A 26258-nucleotide genomic window follows, 5' to 3' on the forward strand; every position below is an offset into this window, starting at 1 on the left:
CCAACAATAAATTTCGTAAAATTCATATTCGATAGATCACTTGTCTAAGGTGAACCACCTGTAAATTTGATCCACCGTAGCATTAGTCTAGATGAGGTACATTACATGCGGTATATGGTTTTATTTTTATTATGTTTTTATTATAATATAATACGAAAATTCATTTTTATTTATTAATTAGTACTATTGTGTAAATAGAATTATAGGTTATTATTGTTGAAATTTTAATGCAAAGTGCATGTGCGTTGTAACGTTGGTGTTAAGATCAAGGTAATGGTGTGTCGGTTACCTAGGAAAAGTCGGTCACGTTCACATATCCATATATTGTTACGTGTGGAAGAAAGAAATGCACCTTTATTCTATGTGCTAATAAAAAAAAGAAAATGCTAAATATCTTAGACACTTGTTAAAGAATTAAATTAATTAGTCCCATAAATGTAACTTAAATGGTAGCCACCAGAAATATTATTGTAGTGGTCGAGGTTCGAATCCGAATTTCACATTTCTCTATATTTAAATGTGTGAGAGTCTAGTCACTAGGCTACTTGATAAAAAAAATTAAATTCATTATAATTCAATTATTTTGAAATTTTTGTAATAATTTTCTTAGAAATATTATTTTATGTGTCTAACATATTTCTTAAAAGGAAATGATTCATCGTTAAATTATAGTGAAAAGTTTGTGTCATGTCTCTTGATATCTCAGATTTGGTCATTGGTGGTTTGGTTGTTGGTACTAGTGGGAAATTATTTCAATTTGTTATGTATAATAATTTGGAGATACCAATTTTCTATTTTCTTTTTTAGTTGTCATAATCCAATGTATGAAGTGGGAGTTTAATATTTGCTATTTGTATAAAAATGGATTAAATGAATTACTCCACTATTGTTTTGTTAGGGAGTTTAGTTTCTTATTTCCACAATTAGTGAGTAAAGATTTAAGTCGAACACTCGTCTCAAAATTGTTTGGGGTTGTTAGGTATTTTTTTATTTTCGTTTGACCAGTCATAACATTCTCATACCTCTTCATCAAAGGACAACAATGAGAATATTACGATTGATTAATGACAAACTTTGCATCCATTTACCCACAAAATTTTAAAAAACTTGACAACAAGATATTTAAGAGAAGAGTGGAGGAGTATGAATGATGCAAAGAATAAATGACAATATTTATAAACGAGTGCAAGACAACTGAGATTTGCTTCTGCAAGGACCAAATAGAAAAGGCATCAATCAATGTACAATATGACCGCCAACCATTAGAAAAGGCATCAATCAAAGTACACTATGACCGCCAACCATTTCCTCAATTCAAATTATAGAACTCGAGCAATCAAAAATATGCTCCGAGTTCTAAAAACTCGAGGGGAATATTTATGAAAAATCAGGGGGCGCGAGAGGGGAGTGGGGCGATAAAAACTCCTTCATTAACCCTCATTTTGGATCAACAACTGAAACAGCCCATTTATGTTTACAACTTGGGCTTAATTTATTTGGACCAATCTCAAAAGAGACGGTTCTTTACTCAGTGATCCGTGTCGGAGCTATTTTTGGAAATTTTACTAAATACACCACCCTCCCTTTCCTTATATAATTTTGTCACCGTATATTATTTTTCACACTACTTTTTTTTTTTTGTTTTGTTTGATAATTTCACTACAGAATTAGTTTGTCTTTATATTATCCGATATAGGACTCATATTTTCAAGACTTTTTTGTTTGTTTGTTGAACTATATTTTCATGACTTCCATTGTGTTTTTACTTGGAGTCCTTTTAAGTTACGAGTTTGGAAAAAGCTAATCTATGAAGTCTTGTTACGTGATACGATACCGATACGTTGATACGGGAAAATTTTCAAAATTCCCGATACGATACGGCCGGGATACATTATTTAAAAATTAAATATATATAAATGCACAATATATAAAGCTTTCAATCCGTTAATCTACAAAATTAATGGTTTATGCGTTTTTATTGAATACCGTTAATCTTGATCTATCTAAAAAACATATCAAACGATTTTAGAATTTTGTAAAATTTAACATGGATGATCTATACGATATAAGCTTTCAATCCGACGGTCGATTTTGTAAAATTTGTATTCGTTAAAGCGTTATTGAGCGGTGTAACATTACTCAAATGTTACACCGGTGTAATTTGATCCCTCCCCATATATAAATATAACTAAAATCGATAATGATAAAAAAAATTAACATTCAAATTACTCAAATTGAGCAAACAAGTGACAGTTACATATCTTAAGTTAAGTACTACCCAAAAAGGGACGGGAAGGGTAGCTCAACTAGTTAAGCTAGTTGAGCTAAGTGTTAAGAAGTTGGAGATCCAGGGTTCAAGTCCTGACAAAGAGAAAAACTAACATACCAAAAAAAGACATAGTTGGTAATATCATACTATAATATTCAATACTTAAGAGGAAACGCAAATTGTATCAGTCTTCTTTCCTATGTTTCCATCATCAAAGAACATTAATTATCCCGATACTTTTCCGATACACGTATCGGAGAAGTATCCAACACGTATCAGTTATATATTTTTTTAAAAAATAATGTTAAATGCCGATACTTCTCCGATACATGTATCGGAGTATTGGACGAGTATCGGTATCGAGTACGTATCGGACACGATACGTCGCCATTTTTAGAGTATCATAGCTTCACATAAGCTAATCTTTAAAGTTTTATTTTTGATAAATTGGTTTATTTTTAAAAAGAAATTGTTTGGGAATTTTTTATTGATTATATATTAAAGTGGCACCATGATCATTTTACAACTGTCTCTAGAAATTTGAACAACTCAGTAGGGATGGCAATGAGTGTCCATGGGTGCGGGTTTGATACTATCCAAACCCACACCCATATATTCGGGTGCCACCCAAACCCAAATATTGTTCGGGTGGGAAAATGAAACCCACACCTGCTGGTTCGGGTTTTTTCACCTAAACCCGAAGCCCGTAACAAGACACGCATAATTGATTATTCGATCAAACCCGACCCGAAATGTAGCATAATTTGGTAATATAGTAAATTTCGAAATAGTTTTTTTTTTTTACTAAACAATTCATCAAGTGTTATCATCACTATAACATGCACCAGTACAACATTCAAAAGCTTAAAAGGGAGCAAAATACATAGATGTAAATATGTAATTTAATATTTAAACGAGTGGGTGAATGAGTTTCGGGTGTGGGTTTGATACTACCCAAACCCACACCCATATATTCGGGTGCTAGTGCCATCCGAACCCAAACTCAAACTCAGTCAACTCGAATTTCGTCCGTTGACTTGGGTTTGACTTCGAGTAAATCTATTGAATTTGGATTTTCCTGCCATTTCTACAACTTTGTGCCTTGTGTTTAAGAAGCTAAACTCTTACCACTCGATCGCTTCAAGACTCAAGTGTAACAAATTGGTTATTTATGTCATACAATGTTTGCACCGTTGATTTGCTGTTATGAAGTTGAGGTGACATGGCTAAATCAAAAAATTATACTATTGTTTTAATTAATTTTTATTAAAAATGAAAAACTCACAAATAAAAAATTATAGTTATTTATCTTTTTCATCAATCTTCATGCATCAATCCAAAAAAAAAACCTATAAATTCAATGTCTGTAGGATCTTTTTGGAAGAGGGAGATTTTGGAAAACGAGTGCGTTTTGGAGAGTTAGGTCTATATATATATATATATAACAATTCAATTAACTTCATTTTCATTTTTAGAAATATTATATAGCTTGTTTAATTTTTAAAAGAAAAATAAGCTCCTCCTATACCTCCAAAATCTTCCTCCCAAACATAACATTAAGATTTCCACTAAACTCACATGGAAATATATATGCTCCCCTTCCAATTTCCTATAGAGTTCTTTCTTTTGAAGCATTTAAATCAATTATGCCTATAAACAAAGTTAATTAGTAGCTTGTAATAGGGAAGCATATGTTAATATATATTCGTCGTTATGTATGTAACATATACATGTTTACATTGTTTGTTATGCATGTTGATATCTATATCTATATGAACCAAAAGAGAGAAACCAAGAGAATAAGTTATACTAAGGTATGTGATAAGCAAGTAACTCATAAAAAAGTACTAATTAATATGCCAACATAAGTCCAATCTAAAACCAAAAAGTTGCTTGCCACTAAATAATGTTGGCCTCTAAAAGCTAAAGAATTGTTGGAAGAGTTATAAAGGGAAAATATGCTAATCAAATCACTCAACCAAAAGCCGCACACAACGTTCAGTTGGCTACCATGCTGCTTGCCACAAGGGAGGGTCTATCATATTCATGGGCCATTAGCCCCCTTCTTTTTTTTTTTTTTTTTTTTTCAATTGTAGCTCCCAATTGTAAACATATATTCCATTAATTAACTAGCTAGGGTAATTTTTATTTTTATTTTTATGATAGACGATATGATAAAACTATTGAAAACTCATCCGACACTAACAATTTCGGCATTTCTGTCATTTGAGTTAAGATCTGTGGACTGATTGGTCTCTTTATTGACATAATTTTAACTTAGATTGTATTCTTCATGAAAATGAACAATGCTTTTCTTTTATTGTCTAGTTTTTGTTTTCTCTTACATCATTATCATATTTTAAAACAGTAATGCCATTTAGATTATTGTTAATATTTTCACATTAGATAAAATAAAACCAGAACAAATGTTTTACGATTATAAGTGAGAATAATTCGTATTTTACAAGCCGATCTTGTAGATTTAAGTTATGCCCAATTTAAATTTTAAAATGACAAGTCTACTCAAGATCTATTTTACCACTTGCTATCATGTGACTGCCCAGATATGTTCACAAACATAAAAGGGCGTGAAGATGTATGTTAAGAGTTTTTCATTGTATGAGATAAAACATAAATATATGTTTATAAGTAATAACGGTTATTACTTTGCAAGTTGATTTTTTAAGATTGTGTTAATCAAATCCAAATTTTAAAAGAGTTATGATATCATATTCTAGTTTTATTTTACTGGCAGGTAGGGTTTATATTCATTTTAGTTATTGTTCACTACAAGAAATATTCCATATACCAACAGACACTTTTAGCCACAGTAGTTCTAACCGTAGGTGAAGGTGTCTCTTATCAGTGGGTATAGGTCTAGCAAAAAATTGAACGCGCGGGGTTATTGCCCTCCTTAATTTTTTGCTTATTTTGATTTTGATTTCCGAAAATAATAAAAAAAACAAAAATCTCAAAAGATCTCAAACCCTAACATCATCACATCTCTTCTCCTTCTACCACCACCACCGCCACCGCCAGATCACCTATGATAGAGTCATAGCACCCAAATCTAATACCAATGCAGCATGCCAATAAAAAAATTGGGGATGAAAGAATTGAAGAAGGATACCGGAGGAACAACGACAAAGTATTGCACAACGACAACAAATCTGTGTGCATCGAACAAATAAGAAAGAGGATGCTCGTTGGAAGGGTCATGCTTGGTGGCGGCTGCAATTTGGAAAATGGGTAAAAACGTGCCCTTTATATTTTCTCTTTTATATAAAGGGTTCAAAACTTCAAACATTAAAAGTAATGTCTTTGAAATATAAATTAAAGCTTTAATTAGTTGGTGATCATTGATCACTTAAAATTAGTGTACAATATATTGATGACACTAGCTAGCTCATATAATTGCATCTATAAAAGCAAATAAAGGGAAATTAATTATAAGGGATCGATATGAAAAACCAAGTCATGGCCCATATATAGAAAATATTCTAGTTCTATATATATGGAGATTATAACTTTTTGAAAATTATATATATGGCACATCATGTACGTTTTCCATGTTTCCCACTAAGGTCTATTAATTCTCCCACATTTCCACAAAGTTGGCTTTATAGTGAAGAAAAAGAGTCACTATACGTACATTTGCAATTCTTAGAGCTTCTTTCTCGGAAATATTCACATGCAATTACAAACACATGTATATTTTACGTTTATGCTATCTGTCTTTTTGTGTCTTATCCCTTTTCTTTCAAAATCGATCGTGTGCTAAGTGACTTGGTCTAGTGATGAAGGATTTGAGTAATATGTTAGAAATTCTAGTTTCGATTCTCATCTCTATTGGGAAAAAAAAAGAAATCGATCGTGTGCTAAATTTTCATATTGCATGTACCACTCATATATGGCAACAATTTGCATCTATCTATTAGAGTAATTAGAGTAATAATATTTGAACTGACAACTTTGTGATAATTGTTTTTTTTTTTTTCACTTTTATTGGTCAAAAACAAGAGAGAATATATAAGGATAAATACATCATCTGAGTATAGAAAAAAAAATTGTCTAAAAATTGTCACAAAATAGTTGTTCAAATTCATTTCTCTATTAATTAGTATTATTATTTATTAGTGGTAGTAGTTAGAACTTAGAAGTGTATAAAAATAAATAAAACTTAGAAGTGTAAATTTGTGCAGGTTACAAGTATTTTTTTCAAGGCAGATCTTGATGGATCATGATTGTTAATAAATTATTTTTTCTAGAAAAATGGTCATGATATTTTTTTTTGTGGTTAGAGTTTTTAAATTTAAACTCTAACCATTTTTTTATTTTTATTTTTTTGTTTACTAAAACTCTTACTATTTTAGATAGAATATGCTAAAATAAGACGCAAATTTTTGAACCCACAATTTTCAATTTTTTACATTTTCAATATTCCCCCGTTCCAAATCTGTAGTCTTTTTATCTTTTTAGTTTTGTTCCAAAACTTTAGTTTTTTTAAGAAATCAATGCACATTTAATGATATTTTACCATTTGTATCCTTACTAAAGTTAAAACATTAATTAAATATATTTTCTCTTCTAATAAAGTAAGAGTAAAAATAACTTTACTTATCATTTTTTATCATTTCTTAATCTCCGTGCAAAATTTCAAAAGGACTAAAGTTTTGTGACGGAGGGAGTACTATATTTTACCAACCAAATTAATGACTTGGAACAATTCACATATTAATTGAGATTTTAGATTTTGGTTTATCTTCCTGTTTTGTTCTTCTTGGAAAATTTAAGCTAATGTACGTACTATGCGATGATAGTGATATGATGATGTCATAATCATTCGATTATTTGGTACAAAGTCGCCTCAAAAACATGTACTGTACTCCACTATATCATCATCCATGCATGAAATTTGATAAAGGTACCAATGAAATGAAAGAAAATGAATTTAATTATAAGGAAATATATATATATAATCCTTGTTCAAAAAAGTGAAGCTAGCTAGCCATGAAGAAATTCATAAAATTAAAGAGCACATGTGCAAACACACCTTCAAAATATTGAACTTTATATTATTACAAAATTAAAATAAGAAGTGCATGTAAGTAAAGAGCCTTGTATCAACACAAACTCCCATAGTCTTTAATTAAAGAAGTTTGGACAGAAGAAAGATTACAAAGTATACAAATCAAGAAAGAAAGTTAAAAGAAAAAATCCAGATATATATGTTTTGCTATATATCCACACAAAAGCAGGCCAAATCATCATCCTTAATTTATTTGTGTATATATAACATAATTATTAGCCATATAGATTGATATATAGCTACCACAAAATATGATAATATTACATAAATATTAATTCAATTCACAAAGAAAGAAAGCTATATAGCTAACTAAGTCATCTAGGGTTTCCATGTTGATGCCCAAACAACTACTTCCTCCTTCCATTTTAGATAAATTCCTTTTTGATTATCATCTCCTTGAGGCACAATAAGTGACCAACCACTTTGATATCTTTTTAGCAAAGCTTTGACATCATCCACAACATCATCACTAAATCCACTAGGTGAAAATTCATTCTTAAGTCTTTCAAACCATTGTGTTCCTTTTTCTCTTTTCTCACAATCATCACCACCATCTTCATCATCATCGTTATCGTCGAATTCGTGATCACAAGCCAAAACCCTAACTATGCTTCTTGAACACTCTCTTTCTAACATCAATTTCTCATTACTTGTTGGTGCAAAACTTTCTTCCAACATCTCAAAATAAATTGTGTAAAATTTAAGACACTCTTCAAAACATTTAACAAAATCATTACTAATAAAATCACCTTCTTCCTCAACAAATGTAACAACTCTAGGATTAAGAGATTTGAAAAATTGAATCAAATTTTCTCTTTCTTCAACTTCAACTCTTCTTAATGCTCCAACACAATTCAAAGCTATTGCTTCATCTTCTTGAACTCCTAATCTTTCTTTTGTTAACTCCCTTAAATGTTTCAAACCACTAATAACATTTAATTCAAAAGGTACTCCCATTAACCTAGCAAATTTCTCCATTCTTTGACCAACTTCTTTCATGACAATAACACTAGAAATATTATTTGTGACAACAATTGTGAGTTTAAGGTGAGGTGTTTCATCATTTCTTGTAGCTAAAGCTTCTAGAAGAGTAGGCCATTGAGTACAAAGTGTGTTACTAATATCAATTATGTGAAGTTTTTTCTCTCCTTCTAAAGCTTCTAAAATAGCACCATTTGATGCTACATGTCCAAAAGTTGTCCAAGGACTTACCTCTTGAAACTTGAGTATTAATTTTCTTGATGAATCAAAGGAATGGTTTTTGTGAGCAATTGATGAAAGAGTTTTGTAACACTTTTGACCAGATTGTGTTGCCTTAGAAAAAAGAGCTTGTAGAAAATATGAAGCTAGTTTTTGATCAATATCTCCATAAGGTGAAGATAACTCATTTAACATCCAAAGAAGATGATGAATTTTGGATGAATCTCTATTAGATATTGCTATTGCACACTCTTTGAGAAGTTTAGAAGACCATTTACCATCTTGATCATGATGACATGTCTCACTTGAATCTGAAGATGTTTGATGATTATTGCTTGATGATGTATGCATCATGTCTATTGTTGAAGCTTCTTGAACAATAAAATTATTGTTTTGATGGTTCAACTTCTTCATGTGTGTTTTTTTCTTTGAAGTATTGTATGGACTTATCTCCATGTTTTGATTCTCTTTATGATACATAATATGGAGGGTTATGGAGAATTAATATGGAACACATATGTGTTGTGAAGGAAGAAATTTTAATCTCTTTTGTGCTTAAAAGCCATGGTCTTTAATTTTATTTTTTTTGGAAATTATATACAAGGTCATTTTCAAAACTTGTCATGTGGATAATATTTTAATAATTGATTGTGTATTATTGTATATTAATATAGTATTATTAGATTAGTATGTTGACGTACATAAATTTAATTAATGTGGTTATTTTTTATTTTTATTTTTTAAAAATTGAATTTTATTAGGGTCCGCTTGAATTAGCTTATTTTTAAATTTATGAAAAATAGCTTATGTAAATAAATAAGCTTTTATGTTAATTAATAAGTTCTCGCTAGTAAAAATTGTATCTTCATAAGCTATTATTTCATAAAATACCTTAACAAATTTATAAATAATACATAAAAACTTATTTATTTTGTATAAATTGTTTTGCATAAGCTAAAAAATAAATCAAACGCTTATTTTAACCTTTGCAACTTCTCTTACCGCATGATCAAGTCAAAGGTAAAAGAGAAGATTCACATTTTTGCCTCCGCTAACTATGTATAGATTGTGATATATATGATTGCACATTTTTGTAAAACTTATTATTATTAGTATAGTTAGTAAAGTCAATTTTAAATTAATTAACAATACCAGCACAATAAACAAGTAAGTCCCTATGGAGGCGAAAGGAACCCACCAATTCCTTGTCATAGTAGTGTTTTGTTTAATCAAACAAGTCCCATAGGAAAGAATATAACATAAATTCTCACAAATAAAATATGTGGGTGAGGAATCCTCCGTCACTGGATGGCAAACAGATCATTCTAAGAGAAAAATAACAAACAAAATATTTCTTTAAGGAATGCAAACAAAGAGATATAGATAAATTCTATAGCTACATAATATTGTAACCAGATTTGATGTTGTCGGATTATTAATACCTTGTTGACATGCTTATTGCTAATTAATTTAACCTTTTTTTTTATTAACCCTAGTCAAGAATTGTTTTTCATCAGAAATCAAATTTGAATTTTTTTAAACGATTCGTTTTAAGGATAACTCAATAACCATTTGAGTCCAATAACGATTCGTTTTAACGATTCCTAACCTTTTTAATCACTAGCTAGCTAAATGTTTGACTCTTGTATATGAAAAAAAATTGAATAAGAAGGAAGAATCTGAATTGGAGTTGCCTGTTGTAACTGCTTTACGAAGTTTCATGTAGTAGGCGATCTTGGCTTTTAGAAAAGTGATATATATATAACGGCTCTGATTTATATAGTACAATTTGATCAATTTCATACAGTTTCAATCTCAACCTTGCGTAAAAAAAATTTGAATCGCAACCCTTCTTTTTTGATCGATTGATCGGCATCGGTTGTTGCGTTAACACAGTAACTGTGTGCAAAATATTTCCCAAGAACCTCTCGTATTTAATAAATTTGTCGATGAAGATTTTTTTTATTTGATAAATTAATCGTTGTTACATCTGTATGATTATTTTTATTTTTTTTTGCTTACATTAGATAAATGACTATGATTATTTGACATCTATAATATGGAAGTACAAAAATAGACATGTTAGTTGCTTGTTTACTAATTAATTATTATGATGATGATGCTATAAGATTATAATGACAGAGATGATATATGCCTGACGATGACTTCCCTCCAGCTTTTGGATTGGCATCTTGAGGGTATATGTCACCACTCACCACCTTGTAAATTTCAGAAGATGTCTAAAAAAAATATTGATTGCAATTGCATGCATCCAAAATTAGTCTAGAAAATGCTTTTCAATTCAGTTATGATGCCATCCTTTTGATCCCATTAATTTTGATGACCTAAAACATCAAATAAGTTAGCACTGCCTAATCTACACAATATGTAATAAGAGATTTTCAAAATATATGTTCAATAGTAAATAGCAATTCCTCTTTCAACCCCTTGAAGTTCAACCCTCTAATTTGTTCGAATTTTAAATTATGGACATGTAAAAAACTTTTATTTTTCATGTTCGAATATTAAAATACGAATAAATTAAAGAGTTTTGAAAAATGCGGGGATGAGAAGAGAAAACACTATATTAAATTATTGGCCCAAACTCAAACCCGTATGCCACTTATACGTAGGGTTGAAGTTCATCCGCTTCACATTTGTTGTGTTCAACCCTCTTATATAGGGATTATTCTAATCGGTGTAGTAATCCATTAGTCTGTTTGTAATGTAGTTAAGGGTTATTTATTTTGAATTGTAAGAGATTGAGTACCCCTTATACTCCTTATAATTCATACTTTTGTTTATAAAAAAAAACCCTCTTATATAGAGTACCTGTATTTATGTTAGAACTTTTCAATTTTTTATTTGTTAATTATGTATATATCATTATTTAAATATTGTTTTTTTTAACTCGTTTTTAGTTGTGCTTGATACGGTTTCGAATAGTAATCTACAAATATGTTTCACTTTTTTTTTTCATGTATATTTAAGTAGACACATAACATAACTAACTAACTTCTCCAATCATAAAAAAGAACTCAAATTAATGTTGGAGGCATTCATCCATATTTAAATGAATATGAGTTTAACAATGTAATAGCTCAAAATTTTATAGTATCAAATGTAACAATTATTCCCAGCTAATGATTAGACAAGAAGACAAGATGGGTAAAGCTCATGTTACCAACACACTATCTAATCATTGGAGAAGTGTCTATGCACAGTTTCATCATTTTTCTTAATTATTTTACTTTGTTAGAAAAAAGGTTTATGGGCGATCCTATTGATGGTTGTCCATGATTGTTTTTGCAACTTTCTTTGTCCACATGTGTCGATCATTCATTCAATTCTATAAGATATAAAGTTATGTCCGGAAATGTCCCGTTAATACAATTCAGTTGATAGTTGCAGAGATACTAATATGTAGCTACGGATTTTGAATATAAGATTTTATATTTCTCCATATTTAAAATGTTTGAATCTAACTATTAGATTATTGAAGAAAAAATATTGTGCCATGAAATATTTAAAAGGATTATGTCCTTTTTTTATACGATTTTCCCACAAATTTTCATGATAGTATACACTTTTTTTTTTGTTACAAGAGAGAAAATGATAACATACACGTAGTGTTGATAATAGAACTCCGTCACTAACTTTCATGATAAAATTCCGTCACTATTAACAAAAATAAATTTTGGAGAATCAATTTTAGACAACTTTCGCAACAATTTTTTAAGTGGTTAATGGATTTCAAATAGATGTTTAATTGATAAATCAGAAGTTGTCAAATTGTAATTGTTATAACCTTAATGCAAACAAAATAATTAGCTGATTCAAGGAGGGTCACGTAATGTTTTTCTCACACAACAATACAATAAAGAAAATCAGTTAATCTTGGTATTCAGCAATTACTAATTATCAATAATCATTGTTACATGAATTTTCTTTTTTAACATTTTAAGTATACAAGTGAGAAAAACGTGTAACTAATAACATGAACACAATTTAGTGGGAGATTCTGATTTCATTATCTCTGGTAAAGATATCTTGTCTAGCTTTTTAAAAGTTTCTAACCAATTGTGGAACTAGATATAGTACATATCAGCTACTACCAATTGAGCATAACAAACTGTAGATCCATTGAAATTTGGCCACATAATAAAGGGATTATGTAGTCTTATCAAAATCTGCAAGCTTCAGATGCATGCAATAATTACATATGTGAATGAAAATGAAAATTAATAAGAGCAACTTGACTTTGTTACAAAGATGGTTGAAAGATGCTGACATTACATTCCTCCACTAACTTCCCTCAAAGATTTTTTATACATCCCTCAATTTTCAATGGATGCTTATTTCCTATATGATTACCTATACATCCAAGATACTAGTATAATTCTAACTGAAATTGAAATTACACACCATAAGGCAGTACTGAGGCAGATAGTTTATTGACTAAATTACATTTTTAGCCCCTTAACTTTTATAAACTTGCGATTTTGGTCCCCTGACCAAGTCAACACACACGTGATAAGTAAGTCACATGCCACATCAGCGTTTCTTGCCACGTAGACGATGACTCACATGTTACATCAGCATACGTGGCAAGCCATGCTAACGTGGCCTGAGTCATTGTCCACATGGCAAGACACGTCGACATGGCATGTGCTTTGACTTGGTCAAATTCAGTGGGGGGCCATCCTTTTGCAAAAGGGTTAAAGTTAGGGGGTTAAAATCATAAGTTTGTGAACGTTAGAGGAGCAAAAGTGGTATTTTGAAAGTTAAGGGGTCAAAATCGCAAGTTTGTAAAAGTTAGGGTGTCAAAAGTACAATTTAGCCAAAAAAAAATTGTATGAAACTTCACAATATGGTGTGTAATATAATGTACTGACAATTGATATTTGTCTCTATAAAAAAAACAAGAAAACTATACAAAATTTAAAACAGGAGACATGGACTTTGATTCCTTTGATTAAGATGTTTGTTATGGTTGGTGGTTGAAACAGTTTAACCAAATTTCACAAAATCTACTTGTTATTCACGAAAACATAGGTACATATAAATGCATGCAAACAAAGAAAGACAGTCATACAACTTGGTTGGTCGTTACCTCCCAATTAGTGCTACAGCAACCGTTAAAATCAATGCAGGTATCACAGGAAACTGTTAAAAGCCTTTCTTGTATAAACTGTAATGGTGATAGATTTAGAACAACAATAACATACCAATAATATGGCAATGTAAAGGACCCAATAAGTATAAGATCAAGACATGTAGTCCCTATAATCATCTACTGCTACTATATGTAAACAAAAGTATGTATAAAACATATCATTTATGAGGGTATGAGAGTTGGTTGTTAGCTAAATAACAATTGCCGAGAAAAGTAGCGGCAAAAAAACAAATACTGCACATAATAGCAATTCATCAAAAGCTAAAAGGAAAATGGCATTCTATTACATAGGTGTAGCTGGCTGCTATGGTCTGGCTAGCAGAACTAATGCTTCCATCCCTTTGAGTGACCATCTTGCATGTATGGCTCTAAAAATCCAATAAACTGAAAAACAAATACATCAAAAAGAAGTAGGTTGATATTTTATGTTTAATATACAAGTACTATAACTATCTACCAAGTTTAAAGAATATATATATGAATAATGCAAGTTGAAAATATATAACTTTTCTCCAGGTTAACTTAACACCTTGATTCCCAGACATTATATATATATAGTATGAATGCATGTTGACTCAAATGAAAATCCAATACTACATTCAATACTAAAATTTCCACATACCTTGCTTCCATCTTCTGTCCAACGTGCACCATATCCATCAGCAACCCTTATTTCAAAGACATTTCCATGTGGCGGGACTATGTGTATATTCATCCAACAACAATGTTCTATTAAGTTGTTAATAACATCCATTGCAAGCTTATTTTTATTAGAATCTGGAAAGAACGTAAAAAAGACAGGATAAGTAAAAACAATGTGAACTACTTCTTAAAGTAAGACACTGTCAGTGACACACTGCTAGTGTATAACGAGTGTGATAGCGCCAGAAGAGAAGCTATCAGCAACTCTCACACCTGAATGAGCTGATCGGGTAAGCACGGAGAAAGTTTAAGCAAACATATTGAATCCAAACCAGAAACATCTTCGACAAACTGAGTGTTTGAGTAAACAACCTAATTAACTAAGTGCTTATTCATAAGAACTTTTTTTTTTTTTGACATGAAGAAAATCCTAGATATCAAAGGTAGAATTGAAAAGCAATTACCAAAGATATATCTAAAAGTTTCTCTTTCAAAAAAGGATTCTTACCATTCCCAACCAGAGAACCCCAATAACCACTGCTACTCCTACAGGCATGCTTGGCCAATGCCCGAGCTCCATCAGTCAAGGCATTTTCCTGAATATTTAGATCATAAAGTGTTCATTTATGATTTGTATTTAAGTATCGATAAATTTCTTAGAAACTTAATTTAATGTGGAATGATACTAGTTCCTAAGGTTCTTAAAAAATATAACAGAAATAAATCCAAAAAAAAACAAAAAACCTAGAGGTGGTAATAGTGACTAACACTCTGCAAAATTAACCCCAAAAACTCGCAATAAATTCATTTTCTTACGTTGGGATTGCATGGTAAATTAAATGATGCTAACAGAATTGATCTTGGTGGCGGAAGTGCATTAGGAACTGTGCCAATGGTATGCATTAGACCGAGAAGACCTTGAATGCCCTCATAGCTTAATCCCTAGATAAAAGCAAGACATCAGAATGATCAAGAACTATTTTAACTCTACAGTGAAATTCTGTATGAGAATACTCGAGCATTAGTCCACACGCAGTCAAATGAAACAAGACATGTAAGTGGATAAGCATTACTAGCTATAACTGGTTGTTTCTATTCTGCATTAGCAAAACATAAATGTAAAATTATTAAGCTAACCATTGCCTTTTCTGCAAAAACAATTAGTAAATCAAAGACAAAATCACACTTTAAGTTGGTTTGTAGAAATTTTGATCGGAGACTTTAAGTTGGTTTGTAGAAATTTTCTAAAGCTAACTAGTCAATTATTATGGTTTCATAGAAAAGTGAACCCACAGAAAATAAGCTAGCCAAAGAAGTGTATGGTTGAACCGGGAGTTTTGATACAGTAATTGCAAGAACGCCATTTGTCTGTTCCTTCTCTTCTGTGTAAAATCTCCGATAGATCTTTACACCTATAATGCTCCACAAGTGTTACTACGGAAACATCGTGTAAAATCTAGAATTAACAAATACAATGCAGTACCTTCTTCAACACTTTCAACTCCTGGAAGAACTTCTCCAAGGTTTTCTGTCTCCAACATGTTAAAAAATGAAGGATACCGCCTTACTCCCTATATAATCGATGAAGTAAGAGACAGAACAAAGCCATTACAGACAGTAAAACCAATTCTTAATGAAACAAAGCATCACCTGAACTTCAAACACCACAGACTTATTTAAGAGAATCAGATTTCCTAATTCAATCCTAGAAACCAAATTAAAAAAAGAAAATCAAAACAGGAAAATGAACGAGAGAAGTAAAATGACAAACATATAGCTCATAATAAACCAATAGTCAACGAGATAATAAAATCCAATGAAGTTGATATATAGCTGGTAACATGGCTCAGGAGACTATGACATAATATCGTGCAGTACATATTTTGATAAAATTCAAAACATAAATATATCACATGATTTGGCTTCCTAGATGGGGAAATGTGGCCTAATGGAGAATCAAAACTCTAACATCATCAAAATCAAGTCTAAAAGACTTGAGAACATGCCATGTAGCTACAAGCCCATTGAAATTTTGTTCTTGACATTAAAGGTTTCAAACTTTTAATAAGTCAGTTAGTTGGTTCTAAGTATGCTTTTAATTGATTATTTCGGAATGTTAATTTTATATTTCTTTTACAGGAAGAGGACTCAGAATTGATTCATAAACACACACAAGACTGAATTTGGCGGTCTACTACTAACTCCACGTGAATGGAAAAAAATAACGCTAACATCATAAGACAGTATAATAACATTGAAACCTGTTGTATTTGTCACTGGCACACCTCCCCTCAATTGTTTTCAGGCCATCTGCAGGCAATAACATCATAAGACATAGTAGAATTAAATTCTAGTTAGAAGGACAATGTCAAACCAACAGACGTTATTATCGATTCTTACTACTAGCATTCAGTTATTTTTTTTACTGTCTCTTTTAGGGACAGTATATAACTATTCAAATTCAACCTAGCAACACCGGTTATGCAAACTATGTAATTTTTTTAGCTGTGATTACATCAAACTTGATCATCATATTCGAATGGACAATGAAGTGATGAATAGAATATACCTTTTAGCTGTGTAAAAAAAGGTTCTTGGACATGGAGTTCAAAGGAAACACTCTTCAAAATCTGTTGAAACAACAAAAAAACAAAACATCACACATCACATTGAAACCAAACCAGCCTAATCATAGATACATAAGAGCAAACAAATGAAACAACAGTTCACATAACAGTAACACTATATATACATTAACTATTTCAGACCCTTTTTCCAAAATCAATTTTTGCCATTCATTATGTTTCTTCTGCATGGTAGAATTTTCAAATTCATTGTTCATCATCTCAAAATTGCAGCTTTTACTACAAAATACTTGAGAATCAATACACTTCAACAGAGCTGAAGCAAGACGCTTGTATAAAGGATATGGTGGCACACCTTCCAAAGAATCTGCAAATAAAAATAAAAATTATTGTACTACTGCCATAAGAATTTGAGGAAATTGAGTTAATTGAAGATACCAAAATAAGAAAAAGAATCATTTTCTTGTTGTTTGAGGAGAGTAGAGCAAAATTGGGTTTGGAGATTGAGAAGATTAGAGTGATAATTGAGAGTGAAGTTGAGAAGCTCTTCCAAACAATCACTGAGCTTCACCACCGGAGAAGAATCATCACCATTTTTCTTTTCCATTTCCACTCAACTCAATTGCTGCAAATCACAAAATTTTCATTTTTTCATTTTTTTTTATAATTTTTATCTAAATAAGTTTTTTTATTTTATAAATTAAATAAATCTAGTCAAATTTCAATTTTTTCAATTGAAATTTGTTTGCTTAATGGAGAATTAGATGATTTTGATGGTGAGATCTGAAACGATTACAGTGGTAATAGACTTCAGGTACAGTGTTTTACGGATGAGAAAATACTTGCAAGTCACATTAACACTTCATGTGATCAAGGAAAAGAAATTAAAAAATTATTGAATTGTGGACCTTGACACCATAGTTTGCTTTTATATTGGGGGAAGCGGTTATAAGTTATAACTGTATGTGTCAACACTGGTTAAATAGGCGATGATGGTCGTTGAGATGAATCTAACGGTCTCGTGAACATGTATGGGAGCGTATTCGCTGCGGGAAGTATACGGTAGTTATCATCGTATCAATTATCATTAGTTTGTACTCCCTCCGTCCCAAAATGAGTGAGTCATTTTGACTATATACACTATTCACATATCTTACTTTGACCCTATTTTTATACTAATAAATAAAAACAAATATTAGCATATAAGATGTTGTTAGATTCATCTCGATGAGTATTTTCAAAATATCATATTTTCATAATTTTTATTATTATACAATTAAAAATATTAATCGTCAAAGTTATATATTAGCATGCATGACGCAGTCAACTGGCTTACTCGTTCTGGGATGGAGTGAGTATGAGAAATTCCCGTGAAGGAGTGCATTTAACCTGAATCTTAACCACGAGTGTATTAATTCTTGGCCTAGTCTAAAACAAACTTCTTTATGAGTATGAAATAACTTCGACTAATTACAAATAATTTCTCATAAAAATCCTTTTAAAATATATAAAGTAATTTTTTTAACAACGTAAACAGGCAATAATATTTGTGAATGGATTTTGGTAAAACCCAAAAGACAACCAAATAGATAATTAAGTTGGTTATACCAAGTCCATCAAATTAACTATCATTTTTTATTTAGGAGTTATCTATGAGTTCAAATGTCATGTTTAAAACTTTGGTAGAAATTTGCATGGACGAAACTTTTGGATTTGGTTGAAAGATTTATTCATGGAGAATGTGTTTTCTAATGCAGATTCTAAGATTCTGGTGGATAGATTTAAGAAAACTACTTTAAGATTTTGCCAAATTTAGTGCTATTATTCGCGACTGGCGTTTATTTGGTCGTTCTTTTTTCAACTCTCATGTAGAGTTTGCTAGGTGGTGATTAAGTTAGTATAGATTGAGCGCATGTTTTAACAAAGGCGGTATAATATACAACACTAGTCATTCTCAAAAAAAATTATGCTATTCCAAAATGTATTAATAGTTGATTATTACTAAAATAAAGTAGACTTTCTTAAAAAAGAAAAAAAATTACATGTTTTGGAAAATTATGTAATATGTTTAGGTATGACTGTATACAACCATCACAGTTAAGTTCTGATTGTTAAGGCTCTTTTGTGAATTTACCTAGTAGTGAACACTGAACAATAGTGAAATATGATCATGGTTTTAATAATACAGTATATGAACTAAAACTCAAATTTTGTGTCAAAATTCAATTTATCTCTTCTAAATTCATCCTCAACGTGAAAAAAAAAAATTAAATAAAACTTGTGTGAAAATTACATCACCAAAGCCAAATTCTGGATACTTTGGTCTATCATTTGACTTGAATTTTGTGTTATGTAAATGTAACATGTATGTGTGTATGTATACATTTTCTATATATACTATATATATATGTCATGTACAAGTGCTGCACTTTTTTGTTTTTGGTGTTAACCCTTAGTTTCCTAGGGAAAAGGGGCCTGGTAATTCGAAGTTCGCGAGGTAAGTAAAGTCTGGCCTACACTTCCTATACACATGATTATTGGGAAGCTGCTTGCGCATTTTTGCCTCCCAATACCCAGTTCCTATGTTTTTGTGAACTAATTAAACACTATAAACTATAATTGATTAATTGTTAATCAATTAAGTTTCTATCAAATCTCAATCTCTTTATCTACTCTTGATTTCAAGCCATTTGGTACTTCAAAATGTGGCTCCACAGAACCATCTGAAATATGATAACAATGTTCATGACTAGCTTTTATAGTCCAAAGCAGAATCAACAAAACCATAATCACACCAAGGAACACCATTCCTACCCAAGCCATCTTAGCATATCTCTTCATAGGCTTGCAGTGATTAACAAGAACTTGAGAGAATGCATCTTTTACAAGTTGGCATTCTAACAAATGTTCCATACTTGGATACACATTCAATAAGTCTTGAATTGAATTTGTATAAGTTTCAACTTTTGCATATTCACTATTTGTTATGAAATTTCCATTCTCACATGTTCCATCATTTGCATCCAAACAAGTAAAAGGCTTCAATACCTTCATAGGAGGACCAAAGTGTTAATTAATATATCTTGGTCTTATAATTTATGGAAAAACTTATAATTTATGGAAAAAGAAGAGGCCAAATTGCACTTTTACCCCCTAACTTAGATAAACTTGTGATTTTGGCCCCTTAACTTTCAAAATAGCACTTTTGGCCCCCTATCTTTCACAAACTTGCGGTTTTGGCCCTCTGACCAAGCTAACACACATGTGGCAAGCCATGTTGACGTGGCATGTGAGTCATTGTCCACATGACAAGACATGTTTGACATGACATGTGAGTCACTACTTGCCACGTGTACGTTGACTTGGTCAAAATTAGTGGGGGACCATCGTTTTGCAAAAGGGGCTAAAGTTAGGGGCCAAGATCGTAAGTTTGTGAAAGTTAGGGGGCCAAAAGTCCTATTTTGAAAGTTAATGGGCCAAAATCGCAAGTTTGTGAAAGTTAGGGGTCAAAAGTGCAATTTAAAAAAATACTATGTTTTTAGTTCTCACAAAATCACGACTGTTTAACTTTAGTCTTTATATAAGTTTTATGCATTTATAGGAATAAAAATGAGAATATTTTTTCTAAGGACCAAAGTTAAACGGTCGTGATTTTATAGGGGACAAAAACATATATTCAACCATTTTGTAGCATACCTTTGGAATGTCTCCTATTCGTATAGTATTATCGGGACAATTCTCGGGCTGGTAGAAATAATTTGGTGGTGCTGAGAAAGGATTGCAAACATGAACAAGGTTTGGATATGTTGTTGCCTGCATTGATATGTTTGCATTCACCTAGACAACCATAAAAAAAACCATAAAATTACTCCAACATTAAGAATTTATAATGAATGTGATTTTTAAGATTATGCCAAATTTACCTCATTAACAAGATCATAGATGCCAGCACTAAATTGAGATAGAACTGGTTTTGCTTTGAGCAATTCTTGACATGGGAGAATGGAACTTAGGCTGTTGTTATAAGGATTTTCTTGAAAGTTGTCAAGAGCTACGCATGCATCACTAGAAAATCTACAATATTTAAGGACACTTTAGTAATTAAACACAAGCCTTAACTTTATAGAAATATTATTACTAGAATATCATAAAGGAATTTTTGGTTTACTTTTGTAAGAAGAAATAGAGTCCAAAGAATATCCAGCATAACACTGTCATCAACCAGCAAAGTACAACAAACCTGTCATCATATACGTTGTTTGTGAAAATTAGGGGGCCAAAATCGCAAGTTTATGAAAGTTAGGAGCCAAAAATCGCAATTTAGCCTAAATAAATACACATGATTTTCAAACAAATGAAAATTTAGCATGCTTACAGGTAAAGTGTCCTCCTTAACCTTAGTACTCCAGAAACTGTTAACAGAAAATCCAACATTTTGTTTTATGAGAATCATGGATCAATCATTATTGTGTATACCGAAGAATTATTACGCGGTATAAAATCAAAATATGATGTTAATATATACCTGACAAAACTGTTACAGCAACCAAGTTCAAGCACATAATCATTGTAGTAGTTACAAACCTGCATTAAAATTGATTGATATTTTTTAATTTAAGGGACTAAATAGTTATTTCGTAAATTTTGAGGAACTAAATTGACCGACCCTTAAATTTCAAGGACTAAAATGCTTATTTACTCAGAGTCGATGAGTCTTACACTATTTTCAAGCCATTGTTGATAAGGCGCCTATTCTTTCTAGCTTGTGTTTCAATATTTGCAGATGCATCATCAAGTCTTTCAGCTGCAGAGTCGAGATTTGAAGAAGCCCTAACATTGACATTGGCTTCCATCGAATTACTCTCCATGCCTTTTAATGCTTCTGTTGTTTTGTGTATTGTTTCTGATGCTTTGTTTGCTGTTTTGATAATGATATCAACTGATGTTTTGGCTTCTGAATGGAATCTTACACTCCCTATAAGAACTAGTCCTGTTGCAACTCTACAAAATCAAGAGCCATATACATTACTTGAGGAAAGCAAAACAAATTTCGATGTGCCAATTTTGCATAATCTCCAATGATTAATCAAGTATATGTACTTCTCACTTTTGATTTTAGTACATTCAAACTTAGATTTGTTCATGGTACGAAGGTCAGGGTTTTAAGAAAAGTTACTCCTTCCGGCCTCAGATATAAGCAAAGATTCTCTTTAGACCAAATACATGAGTTATTCGGTAAACCTAAAAAGAGAATGTTAGAAGTCCCACATTGGCTAGAGATATGACATAGATAGCCTTTATAAGTGTAGTGTAAACCTCAACCCTCAGGCTAGCTTTTGTGGTTGAGTATAGGCCACAAATTCTAATAGAGAATATTTGCTTATATTTGAGACCGGAGGAAGTACATAACAGCGATCTAGACCCGCAACATCGAGAAGTTTTATGCATATGCAACACAATCGCGATTGAGCCTGTATCAACCTCATTTGACCGCGATTTGAAAGAATATCTATATTCTTGTCTTGCATTACTACTAAAGTTTGGTCAATTGTGTCTACGTCTCGGACTGCAAAGTGGCTGCAGTACTGTTCTATTATTCAAGCTTAGGGCTTACAGCACACAACTTTGTGTTTAAATACTCGCTCCGCTCGAGCGACCTAACCACTTATACTTAAACTATAAGTCATATCCTATTCTTAAATATCATTGTTACTAGAGACAAAGTTGAATAACTTACATGGCTATTAGCATGAGAAATAAAGCCAGATGAATTAGGGAAACATCACAACTCTTGTAATTACAAGGAAACACCTTCATTCTTTTTCTTCCTTCATTTTTGTGATGATAAAACTTGTTGATTATCAAAAAAACTCCATACACTATTCCACATAGAAGGAAGAAAATTCCAATTGCATATCCATATACTCCAGTGAATATCACAGACTACAAAAACAGTAAACACATGTTAATTAACATAATAACAATGGTATTAGTCTCTGCAGTTGCGCACAGAGGATACATGATTTACACAAAAATAAATAAATAATAACTTTGGTATTTGAAGTTAGACTCAAAAATGAAGAAGGGAATTGAAATTAAGAAACTTACACTCCAATAATTCTTGTTGGTGATGTTAAATCCTCCTCTATACTTTTTGAAATTATCTAAAGGATCAACTCTAATTGTATTATCCTTCTGTATAATCTGTTCTGACACATTATCTGCAACAAAAAACATAAACATAGTACTTCTCATTTTCAGTACCAAAGCCAATTTCAAAAATGTAACATGGGATATAATAAATATGTCATGTTAAATTTTGAATATTATCATGTGAAATCTTTGTATTATCTTTCTGCATAATCTGTTCTGATACATTATAAAGCACACACACAGACACGAACACTGGACACGACACGAACACGTCGACTTGAGAAAATGACATAATTCAATATAATCATAGTGTCGGTGTTGTGACGGTGCCAGACACGCCTAATCCGAGGAGTGTCCATGCTTCATAAGTTTTAGAGACTATGAGGAAACCAAATAATTACCTGCAGGAGAATCAGCAGGTGAGACAGCTTGTGCAGCAATTTGTGGTAGAATCAAGATTATGATCACTATTATAGATAACAACCCTTTGGTGCTTTTGGCTATGAACATCTTCATCCTACTAAAATATAATTGGCTATGTTCATATATATGTAGAAGAAGCAATCTTGAATCAACTTTATTTGGAACAATATTTCATGGTATAATTGAGTTACAAGAAAAGAACATTATGCCATGTGGAAGTGCATGCAGTTTTTTCAGAATAGATTACTTGATAAATTAAGAGATGAAAATTCTTCCAAGGACCTACAAACAAGCTTTTAAATGAAAGAGAAGGGTAATCAAAATCTATTTTCCTCAGAAAGAATTACAAACTCATATCAAAGTGGTATATATCATATTTTAAACTCCCATAAAGGGTGCAAAAAAGTATATGTAGACATAAGAAAATATTTGATTAATTTTTAATTTAGTCAAATGGTAAAGTGCAAGAAGCAAAATCCAACATCTCAACTGAAACACTTTCATATATGGTTGCTGCCATCCTATCCTATGATAACTAACACTTTATGGGTTGGTTTGGTTTACTCCATAAGCCATAAGGTATACACATCCAAAAAAAATATGTATTAATTAACTAATGACAAAAATGTGTAAAGAAAAAAAAAACATTGTCCTCTTTTTGGATTACAATGTTATTGGTTTCAACTTTCCACCGAAATTCAGTGATGACTAATCTAAGTCGAGAAACTTGTAAGACATAAAAGGTGAACTCTCCTCTCCTAACCGATGTCACCATGTCCTGTTCTTTTTTTTTTAGTACATAGACTTACCAACAATTGAAAACTTACCCTCACAAAGTGAGGGATCAGGATTCGGATCCCGATCATAGCGTCTTACCTAGCAATTTTATCATTTATGTATGTTGAGCTTAAATTTATGGACAACGGAATTGTAATAGATGTTAAGTTTGCATTGCCTGATGAACTTATTTTGAATTTCATTCTTTAAACTAAATAAATAGAGTTTTAGGCAGAAAATAAAAAATCTCGAATTCAAATCTCAACTCACAACTCATGTTTATTATAATATTTCTACCAATCGAGTTATATTCACGAACATACACGGTGTTATTATAACAATTTTCTTTTGAATGACTGTTTATAACAATTTAATTATAAAAAAAAGAAAAGAAAAAAAAAGGAAAATGCTTATTTTTAAGAAAAACTTAAAGTGTGATGAATTGCTTTTACTGCTTTTGAATTTAAGAGTAAAATGATATATCTACGTAACTACGTTCATACAACCTAGTCATCAATTGTGTGTATTGAAGCAACTTGGTGCTTTCATTGGTTATAAGAAAAATAAGTTATATAAAAAAGTGATAAACTCCAAATGAAATAACCAAAAGTAAAATATAAACAACTTTACTGAATTTGAAGGCTATGAAGAAATTATTTTAAAATAAAAATCGTGTCAAATACTCTCTACTAAACTTGTAAAAAGGAGTGAATTTAATTTTTCAACCTAATCCACCCATGTAATTAGGTCATAAGTCATAAACAACAACTCCAAAATTTCAAACACTGGACATGTACCTTAATTCTGTTCTTTTTCAAACTTCCTTAAAGTCAAAATAGATGACAAAGCATGACTTTCTAGTCAAGGCAAGTGTTTGCATTGCATTTTTTCATACATGCTTTATACAGTACGTTGAAAAATGCTAAAAGAACAAGAAAAAAAAACTCCTACACAACACCGTATTTTCATAATGCTTATAAAACAATGAAATCGTGTTTTTTTCTTATGAAATCATCATTTATGAAATACAATAATCTACAAATAGTATTTTGATACATAAAAAAATCATTAATTTAGTAATTATTTTATCTAATGTACCGATACATTGAAATTTGATAGATGTACCGTAGAAGCTCCCTAAAATATATTATGGTTACCATTTTTCAGAATTCAATGAAACATAAAAGAAAATAGTGTTAGCATGTACGTGCATAAAGCATTTTTACCCTATCCAAGTTTTAGAAAGTTAGTCACAATAAATAATTATATAATGAGTTAAAAAATAAGGGATCGGACATGAGAACATCAGATGTACCGTATTTGGTTTGAAAACTGTTTTCGAGACTGAACAAACTGAGGGTCAAAGGACTGGACAAAATATTATCCATGAAATTTGGGGTATTTACTCAACAACTAATAAGAACAAGTCACATAAGTAAATTTACATATCTTATCCACAACTAACTTTTAACCAATTTTTATTTCACACGGCCTATTATCCACTTAAAACTTAAATTTCTTTTACTATATTATTTGGTCCCCCAACTTAAATTTCTGGCTCCACCCCTGGTTGTTGTTCGTTTGTTTTTTATTCAAATGTAATTTTCTTAATATATATACAAATTTGTGCATATATGTAAAAAGAAAAATAATGTGTTGAAAGAAAATAGAAAAGGGTTCCTTCCCTTAATAATAAGGGAGATGGTTTTGTTTGGCTGCTTTTGTGTTTTGCACCCCCAATGAAAGAAAAAACATTTAGTCAAAAAAAGGCAACAACAGCTCTGATCTGTTTTCAACATCGGTTGCTAAATACAGCTCCCCGTATGCTGCCTGCTGACATGATATTTCCAATAGATGTTTTCTCTCCCGACCTCTCGTATTTCTTTTATACCTCATGAATTTCCAATTTTGTCCTTGAAAAAATTATGGTTTAATGTTATTTAT

The 26258-nt window shown here is 31.2% G+C and overlaps 3 protein-coding genes across 5 annotated transcripts; all 3 read right to left on the bottom strand.

Annotated features, from left to right (window-relative positions):
- Positions 1 to 7356: 7356 nt before the first annotated feature.
- On the bottom strand, positions 7357 to 9122 carry LOC123894082 (protein SHORT-ROOT-like). Its single transcript, XM_045943961.1, has one exon. It carries the CDS (start codon positions 9036 to 9038, stop codon positions 7677 to 7679), a length of 1362 nt encoding a protein of 453 aa, XP_045799917.1. The 5' UTR covers positions 9039 to 9122; the 3' UTR covers positions 7357 to 7676.
- A 4455-nt stretch (positions 9123 to 13577) lies between these two features.
- LOC123894083 lies at positions 13578 to 17805 on the bottom strand. 2 transcript variants are annotated; one of them, XR_006803611.1, is made up of 12 exons: positions 17400 to 17615; positions 17129 to 17328; positions 16946 to 17006; positions 16638 to 16686; positions 16027 to 16081; positions 15860 to 15947; positions 15670 to 15788; positions 15193 to 15318; positions 14885 to 14972; positions 14357 to 14511; positions 13960 to 14118; positions 13578 to 13724 (listed from the first exon to the last, which is right to left on the bottom strand). XR_006803611.1 is itself a non-coding variant. In XM_045943962.1 (11 exons), the coding sequence occupies exons 1-11, from the start codon at positions 17566 to 17568 to the stop codon at positions 14059 to 14061; spliced, it is 1170 nt and encodes a 389-aa protein (XP_045799918.1). In that variant the 5' UTR covers positions 17569 to 17805; the 3' UTR covers positions 13868 to 14058. The 2 variants fall into 2 exon arrangements, 1 of the variants encoding a protein (XP_045799918.1); XM_045943962.1 differs by lacking the exon at positions 13578 to 13724 and having other exon boundaries at positions 13868 to 14118; positions 17400 to 17805.
- Positions 17806 to 19250: 1445 nt separating this feature from the next.
- Positions 19251 to 23911, bottom strand: LOC123894084. 2 transcript variants are annotated; one of them, XM_045943964.1, is made up of 11 exons: positions 23785 to 23911; positions 23516 to 23631; positions 23070 to 23182; positions 22699 to 22904; positions 21681 to 21962; positions 21487 to 21545; positions 21337 to 21373; positions 21130 to 21201; positions 20885 to 21035; positions 20658 to 20798; positions 19251 to 20009 (listed from the first exon to the last, which is right to left on the bottom strand). In XM_045943964.1, exons 2-11 carry the CDS (start codon positions 23628 to 23630, stop codon positions 19611 to 19613), a joined length of 1575 nt encoding a protein of 524 aa, XP_045799920.1. In that variant the 5' UTR covers position 23631; positions 23785 to 23911; the 3' UTR covers positions 19251 to 19610. The 2 variants fall into 2 exon arrangements, with proteins under 2 accessions (XP_045799920.1, XP_045799919.1); XM_045943963.1 differs by having other exon boundaries at positions 23516 to 23634.
- Positions 23912 to 26258: the final 2347 nt, after the last annotated feature.

This window comes from Trifolium pratense, linkage group LG7 (genome assembly GCF_020283565.1).
Source record: "Trifolium pratense cultivar HEN17-A07 linkage group LG7, ARS_RC_1.1, whole genome shotgun sequence".
Classification (NCBI taxonomy): Eukaryota; Viridiplantae; Streptophyta; class Magnoliopsida; order Fabales; family Fabaceae; genus Trifolium; species Trifolium pratense.